Here is an 8,619-nt window from a genome sequence, read left to right as displayed (position 1 = left end):
AAAGTCTCTGAGATGGTGTATGAAATTTCAATCTCGAGGTGTCTGGACCCAGTCCGAAATGGTCAGTTCTAAGTCTATCATGACTACTTATTTATTTATTTATTTATTTATTTATTTATTTATTTATTTATTTATTTTTACATCCGTAGCATTATAAATTTTGACCTTTAGAAAAGCCTAGAAATATTTTAGGGAAATAAATGGGAGGAGCTCAGAATAAAGCTCCTAATAGACACCTCTATTTCATACCATTTTTTAGCATGAGCGGCAGCTCTATAATCTATATGTAGAATTCTAATCTTGCCCTCTCCTCTTGGAGCTCCTTCTTTCCCCATCTGTCTCTTTCCTCTTCACCAGCTCTAGTAGAGCCTTTTCTAATTGGCTCTACTCCATTACTTTCTCATAGTTCTGCATTGCTCACCATGGGCTTACACCTTGCAGATCCTGGTCTCAGAACTGCTTTGCAAAGGCAAGGCGATAATCAGAGAGTGCAGAAGCACAGCAGATGAAAAACAGAGCAAAGAACAAAAGAAGCAGTGCCAGAGTTAGTAAGGACAGACACAGGGACATAGGAACAGACATATAAGATCATGCTTACTGTAGGGCAGAATCAACACAAAGCCTGGAAAAGAGGATTGCCAATGTACTTCTCTTGTCATCTCCCAGGATTAGAGACAAATTAGAACAGAAAGCCTCTGAACCCAGGGGACCTGTAGGCCTCCGGTCCCAAGGCTCCAAGTCAGTCTGGGACACGAAGAAGGATTCAGTCAAATTAATACTTTCCCAGCTTTAGAAACTTACACTTCTGCTCATATTAGTGGTGGCTTGGAAATTTTGGAATTCATGATGATAGCATACCTGAGCCTCAGCGGGGTCATGATCTAGCTTGATCATTAATTTGATAAAGACTCCTAGCTCTGGGAAATGAACTAGGGATGGTTGAAGGGGAGGAGGGCGGGGGGTGGGGGTGACTGGGTGACGGGCACTGAGGGGGGCACTTGACGGGATGAGCACTGGGTGTTATTCTGTATGTTGGTAAATTGAACACCAATAAAAAATAAATTTATTAAAAAATAAATAAATAAAAATAAAAAATAAAAAAAGAAAGTCTGTCAAGAGTCATTTTACTATGTGTTAGTCCAATATAGAACTCCTAATACTTCTTGTGTAGAGACTGTTTCATTTTCCTCTGAATCCCTAGCTGAGAGTACTTCATAGAGGAAAATCAATAAATACCTATTGGACTGAAATGTATCTGCTTCTAACCTTGTATAAAAAAACTCTGGGGATAATTCTCACTGAGGCAGCATCTTTCCAGGTGTGAAGAGGCTTCTCTTCTTAGATACCTACCCCAATGCTTAGTCTTGCTTGGTAGTTCTGTCCAACTCCCCTCAGTGTAGAATCATCACTAACTTTGTGTTCATTCAATTTTTTTAGACTACAGGCTACTAATCTATTTGTTTAAGGCAAAACACAAAGCACATGCAAATCTAAAAATCATAGCTAGCCAGCCAGGGTACAATCTCATCCTTCCAACAGAACACTATGTACAACTTCCCACTACTTTCAATGTCTAGTGGCTAAACATCTGGAATTTATCCCTGTTCTACTCATTCCTCTTTTTGTACTCTAACAAAATGCTTTAACTGTTCTAGAAATAAGTTTCTGCATGTATAAAAAGAGATGAGCAATTAAACACAGATGTGATGTAATGCTTAATTGTTTAAAAATGCTTAATTGAAAGAAGAACTCTGAAGAATAAGTGAGGAAACAACCTATTACCTGACTATAGAGAAAATAAATCTTTTTTTTTTTCCATGACTCTCCATAATTCTTTCTCTAATTATGCAGACTTACAAATGCCGGTAGACTTCTACTAAGGAAGAGGGATCTCATTCCTTCATTAAAACTCATTCATTTCAACTCTTTTATTCAGCATTTATTGCATTCCTTTTTTAATTTTTTTTATTAATTAAAGACATAGAGACAGAGAGAGAGAGAGAGAGAGCGGCAGCGACTCAGGCAGAGGGAGAAGCAGGCTTCATGCAGGGAGCCCAACATGGGACTCGATCCCGGGTCTCCAGGATCAGGCCCTGGCTCAAGGTGGCACTAAACTGCTGAGCCACCTGGGCTGCCCTATTGCATTCCTATTACAAAGCAGGAGCTTCTAAATGATAGGAAGCAATGATAAACAAGGCAGGCATGAACCTGGTTCTTGATGACATATAATGGAGGAATAGACATTAAACAACTGAGTATATGAGCAATCACCTTATTAAAGTTGCGGTAAGTCTTAAAATGAAAAGTACATTGTACAATGAGAATGTATGTGAAAGGTAGTAGTCAAATACAGGACTAAAAAAGGAATATCTAAGGGTATTTTTAGTTGAAGCTTAAACATAAATTGCTAGGCAAAGAATAAAGAGAAAGCACATGTGGAAGAGAAAAGGAGAAATCTGATGCATTTGAGAAGCTGAAAGTAGGCAAGTCTGGTTGTGTATTGTCTGAATTCATGAACTGTAGTATCAGTATGTCTTGTGCAGTCTTTTTCTCCAAGTTCCCCAAAATACAGGGCTAACTTCATCAGGATTCATTAGGATTCCTGAGTATGTAAGAGAGACAGTCGAGTTTAGGATAAACAAGACAAAGACTGCAATAATATAGTATGGAATCTAAATTGGATAGAGAAGGAAGAAAGGAAAAGTAAGGTATAATGGCCTTAAGGAAGAGGTTTCTGATAAAGTTTGAAGATGTATGAAACCTTTACTGAGAACACATGTTAGATATTTTCATATAAAAGGGTATAAGAAGATGCCTAGGACTAAGTTTCTTCCTTCAAGGAACTCATGATGTAGGCATCGATAGATAAACATGCAAATAAGTATTATGATTTGTAATTATGGCATAGATAAAGCAGCCCTGCTTGTGTATTTTTTGAACTGCCTAAGGACAGTACAGACAGCAAAGAAAATGTCAACACACACACAGACCAACGTACACAGAGATCTTATCCATTATACCAATTTTACTCTTTACTTCTTATTCCCAAGTAATTTAATATGCTCATCTTGATTAAATTTATTGCTTCCTTTTCAGTGGAAATTGTTAGGAAATAGGCATTTTTATCCTGGGATGGTTTCTTAAGAGAAACATAGATGGCTCCTACCCAACTCCAGTCAATACACACTCTACACTCACACCAACTTGTTGTTAAGTAACAAGACATTGAGTATGACACACACAAAAAGAATATCGCTTCTGAAATTACTTGCTCAGAGTCAGAGATATGCAAATTAAGTGAAATAAATATAAATGAAGTATAAATAAAGGTAAATTAAATGTAAAGCTCTGAGTTCAGGGAAGATTGCTCTTTTCATTAAATTCTCCCATTCCAAAAAAAAATAAAAATAAAAAAAAAATAAATTCTCCCATTCCTTGAATTGATCCTAAAGACAATAGAATTATTCAAGAGATGCAAGGTGCAATGTGACACCATCATATGAATTCTAAAATGATCACTCTAGCTTTTATAGAGAGAATGGATTGAATGGAGCAGGGATGGAACTCCTTTAAAAAGATGACTTTGAAATACTCTCAGAGGGATGGATGTTAGAGAAGGGCCCAGGCAAGCTGGTCATGGTCATGAAAGAGGTGAGAATTTCATGTATATATCTACTAGTATCACTTATAAGCAACTTTAAATAAAATATTTAACCCAAATATTGACTTAATTTTGTTGGAGTGTGATGTAGGATAAATCAAGGACAAACCATAGGTTTCTGGCTTGGGAATTCATGTTGGTGGTAGTGCCATTCACTGTAAAAGAAGACTGAAAAGGAAGGGCACTTTTTATGGAAGAAGTTAGTGAATTCCCAGGTCAGTTTTGGAGAAATTAAGTTGGAGGCATTTGAAAGCCATTCAAGTGAGTAGACATCCAGGAAGCAATTGGATAAAGAATTCTGAATCAGACAGACCTGGGTTTGGATCCTAAATCTACTAATTGTCTTTCTATCATTTCATAAGTCTCCATTTCCTCATCTGTGAAATGAATTAACCAATATTACCCTGTCATAATTAGGTTTAATTCAATTAATTAATAATTGTAAAATATGGACCAAAGGTAGTAAACATTTTCTTGGAACATGCAAATTAAGAGGACAGATACAAAAGATAATCAGTTCTATGTAATTTGAGATGGTTAAAGAAAAAAAGTAAAGCAAGTACAGGTCATAGGAGGTGGGATTTAAAGTGTATAGACTCAGGACTGAAGTGCAAAGCAGCAAGTTTGGTAGTTATAGTTGAAAACATTGATAGCTACTGAAAAAAGGAACACAAGAGCCTTTGCCTTTAACTTAGCAAATGAGAAACACGGGGGTGAGTTGTATGTTAGGAAATACCTAGCCTTCAAATATCTCAAAATTAGCAACAGGAAAAATGTAAACCTGAGCATTAGTGCTCTTGTGTACCCATTATCACCTCCTTCATATAAATGATGAGAAAATTGATCAAGAAAACCCTTGATTCTCTGAAAGTCTAGAGTATTTTCTTTCTCCTGTTTCCTCCCTTCCCATACTTTGCATACAGCTAGAACCCTAAAATTTCAAGTTAATGGGAGTTACAGTTTTATTTTTATGTCTGTGTTCTATAAAATTTCACCTAGTCTATTTTTACTTAAACTTCTCCTTCAGTGACTCTCCCCCACTCATTGTGTCTTCTTCAAAGAGAAGAGGAGAATAAATTTGTCCTGGATCTGCTTAGTCTTCACTCCATAGACAATAGGATTGAGAGCGGGGGGGATGGCCACATAGAGGTTGGCAAACAGGATAAGCAAATTTCGAGGGACACTATGCCCAAAGCGATGGGCAAGGATGGAGAAGAAGGCAGGTGTGTAAAACATGAGAATGACACAGACATGAGAACCACAAGTGCTGAGGGCCTTCTGGCGGGCACCCTGAGATGAGAGCTGAAAGACAGCACGGAGGATGAAGGTATAGGAAACAGCAATAATGATCACATCTGAGATGACAGTCATAAGAGGCACAGAAAAGCCATACCAGATGTTGATGGAGATGTCAGCAGAGGCAAGCCGAGCAACACCTATGTGCTCACAGTATGTGTGTGGTATGATGCGTGTCCCACAGAAGGGTAACCGTTTCAGCAGAAAAACATCTGGCAAGATGACAGAGAAGCTCCTTACAACAATGCTCGCTGCAAGCTTGATGATCACCTGCGGAGTCAGGATGGTGGTGTACCTCAAGGGGAAGCAGATGGCAACGTAGCGATCAAATGCCATGGCCAACAGGATGGCTGAGTCGACTACAAAGCTGAAGTGGAGGAAAAACATCTGGGTGAGACAGCCAGAGAAGGTTATTTCCTGGGAGTGCAGCCAGAGGTTAGTGAGCAGTTTGGGCACTGTGGCAGTGGACAGGATGAGGTCCGTGGTAGCCAGCATAGCTAGGAAGAAAAACATGGGCTCATGGAGGCTGTGCTCCACTGCAATGAGGTAGAGGAGGGTGCAGTTACCCACAAGAGCCAGAACATAGATGACACAAAAGGGTATCCCGATCCAGATGTGAAACTTCTCCAGGCCAGGTATCCCCACAAGGATAAAGGAACCAGGATTGTAACAGCTCAGATTATACATGGTCTCCTCAGTCTGGGATCCACTGGCTTTGGGGCCCTGAGGACACATCAGCGATAGAATGGGCTGGGACTGACCATGGTAGGTGACTGCAACTGTCGCATTCAGGCATCTTGCCTGAGAGTCCCCTCTGCCCCCTGGATGTTGACACCTATAGAATTGACTTTTTATTATCCCTTTTCTTTGCCAGTGGCCCCACTTCATTTCTTTTATACATTTATTAATACACATTACAGAATGCTTTTTTTGTAGGTCAGCAATTTCATGTGATTAAACCTAAGTAACTGTGTCTATTTCTCAATGTAGATTATTTGTAATAAGCCTGGGCTCAAATGGAGAAGGAAATTATTACATTATATATGAAGAAAAGGTCTGTGTATGTAAGAGAGAGGGAGGGCAGTGGAGGGAGACAAGTAGAATAAATTACAACTATTAAATGGGATGAGCTTTGAGAAATGGACTTTTATAGAGCAAATATTAGGTTTCTGCCAATGTTTTTTAGAAAATAAATTGAAGATGTGGTCTATGTATACAATGGAATATTACTCAGCCATTAGAAACGACAAATACCCACCATTTGCTTCGACATGGATGGAACTGGAGGGTATTATGCTGAGTGAAATAAGTCAATCGGAGAAGGACAAACATTATATGGTCTCATTCATTTGGGGAATATAAAAAATAATGAAAGGGAATAAAGGGGAAAGGAGAAAAAATGAGTGAGAAATATCAGAAAGGGAGACAGAACATGAAAGACTCCTAACTCTGGGAACGAACTAACTCCTAACTCTGGGAAACTAAGGGTAGTGGAAGGGGAGGAGGGCGGGGGGTGGGGGTGACTGGGTGGCGGGCACTGAGTTGGGCACTTGACGGGATGAGCACTGGGTATTATTCTGTATGTTGGCAAATTGAACACCAATAAAAAACAAATTTATTATTTAAAAAAAGCTAAAAAAATAAACTGAAGAACTTCAATAGAGTAATACAAGGAATAATTAAAAGGGAAGGAAAAATAAAGAATAGATTCTAGAGGGGTAGGTGATACAGGAGACTTTGTTACCCAGAGATTGACATATGGTTCAGATTAGGAGGGTAGCTTCCCGTAATGTGAAAATAAGAGAATTTATCCACCAAAAAGTGCACAAGGACAGGTAAGCAGCTTTCTCCTGACTCAGGCAAAGGGTAGTGAGCTCAGAGGATGATTTATGGCTTCATGGATGATGATGCCCTAAATCTTGGAGGATCTCTGCCCCCTAACTTAGTAGAGGAGACAGTTTATCCACCAGTGAGTGTAACAATGCCTCTGTAACGATACCAGCCAGTGTGATTAGCCTGGGCAAAGTCAAGCAGAGCAGATTCTCACCTCCTAGAGATAAAATTAAAAATAATAAAACAGTGCTGCCCTAATGTTTTTGTTTCTGGTCTGCCAGTACTTGGACCCCATCTTTGCACTAATTAGGGCTTGCTTTTGGAGGTTCTTTTTGTATTTCAGTTTTAACTCTACTGTATGGGGCATCCCAGGTGGCTCAGAGGTTTAGCACTGTCTTTAGCCCAGGGTCTGATCCTGGAGACCCAGGATTGAGTCCCATGTCAGGCTCCCTGCATGGAGCCTGCTTCTCCCTCTGCCTGTCTCTCTGTGTCTCTCATGAATGAATAAATAAAATCTTAAAAAAAAAAAGTTTAACTCCACTGTATGATCTATTTTATAAAGTACTTTGACAGGGACCAGTAACAGTGATAGCCGAGAGTGTAGAGTCGGAGACGCCAGCACAAGTGGAGCCATCCTTCGGCCCCTTTCGGGAGAGATCTAGTTCTTATCGTCTCCAAAAATTTTTAAAAAATCATTCAAAAAGCTTTGAAGGAAAGGAAGTGGATTTTTCAGACAGGTCATAACAGTTCCATACTGTTATGTCTTGGCAGAAATGTGTGGTTGTGTGACAGGGAGGGAGGAACAGGTTGAGACATGGGATTTTGTGAATCCAGAAGCCCAGTCAAAGCTTTACATAGTGAGGTTCTCTCATGTAGGGAATTATTCTGTCATTGTCAGAGTCCTTAATCAGTCAAAGTGAAAAAACATTGACCTGGGTTGAATCTAACCAGTTCCCACTGTCCAAAAGCAGCCCCTCATCCCCGCCCCAATCGCGACTCATCCTCTATGCCCATGAGGATGTAGACTCTAAATTCCACCTACAGATCTGATGTAGGCTAACCACCTGTGGGCACTGAATTTGTGAGAATAATGGTACTCACAGAGTCTTTGAAAACCTCCCTAAAAGAACAACCACCTCATCTCGTGTGATATGAAAAGTAGACTGAGAAGGTCCCAAAATGTCTCCATAATTTAGGCTAGATTGCAACTCAGTCTCTTGAAGCACAGACTCACTGCCTTCCAAGAAGGGTCCCAGGGAATAAATTTAATGTGGAGAAAAATGAACCACTAATTGTTAAAACTACAAAGGAGGTCAACAGAAAACATACAAACCAAGGTTTGCTGCTTTGGTCCGAATCTACTCTGACTTCACTTCTTTTACCCAAAGAGCTCTTTTTTTTCTTCCGGATTCCCCGTTGTACTCCTGGTTACATTAGTTGGTCTACAGTTGAGATCAGTCGTTTTCTGCCAGGAGCTGTCTCCTTATGAAGTCATAGGTGTCAGCAGGACTCCTTCCTCTCAGAGTCATGTCCTCTAGGACACAGACCCTATCTGGACACTGAGTAAACACCAAACTACATTGTTTGATAAAAATTTAAAAATCAGTGTAGCATTTTTCTCTTCCCTAATCGGCTGTAGTTTTGAGCTCACCAAATTGTCTTCTACCTCGTGCGTTACAGGAGGAGTGGGAAATATCTGCTTAGAGGAAACAAGTAAAATTTTAGGCTGGGAGATGTTCCATAAGAGGTGAAGTGAAAGTTTTTATGTGCTACCTTCTATTCCCAGGAAATAGAATTCATGCTATGTGGGTACCACCAGTTTTTCCATC

The 8,619-nt window shown here is 39.7% G+C and overlaps 1 protein-coding gene across 1 annotated transcript; it reads right to left on the bottom strand.

Annotated features, from left to right (window-relative positions):
* Positions 1-2,098: 2,098 nt before the first annotated feature.
* On the bottom strand, positions 2,099-6,227 carry OR52H9 (olfactory receptor family 52 subfamily H member 9). Its single transcript, XM_038568856.1, has one exon. The coding sequence runs from the start codon at positions 5,870-5,872 to the stop codon at positions 4,703-4,705; it is 1,170 nt and encodes a 389-aa protein (XP_038424784.1). The 5' UTR covers positions 5,873-6,227; the 3' UTR covers positions 2,099-4,702.
* Positions 6,228-8,619: the final 2,392 nt, after the last annotated feature.

This window comes from Canis lupus, chromosome 21 (genome assembly GCF_011100685.1).
Source record: "Canis lupus familiaris isolate Mischka breed German Shepherd chromosome 21, alternate assembly UU_Cfam_GSD_1.0, whole genome shotgun sequence".
Classification (NCBI taxonomy): Eukaryota; Metazoa; Chordata; class Mammalia; order Carnivora; family Canidae; genus Canis; species Canis lupus.
Note: the sequence above shows the minus strand (reverse complement) of the source record. Positions and strands in the feature narration are given on the sequence as shown.

What these genes read in the sequence shown, in the direction of transcription:
- OR52H9 (XM_038568856.1), bottom strand. Translation starts at nt 5,872, where the DNA reads ATGTGTATTAATAAATGTATAAAAGAAATGAAGTGGGGCCACTGGCAA.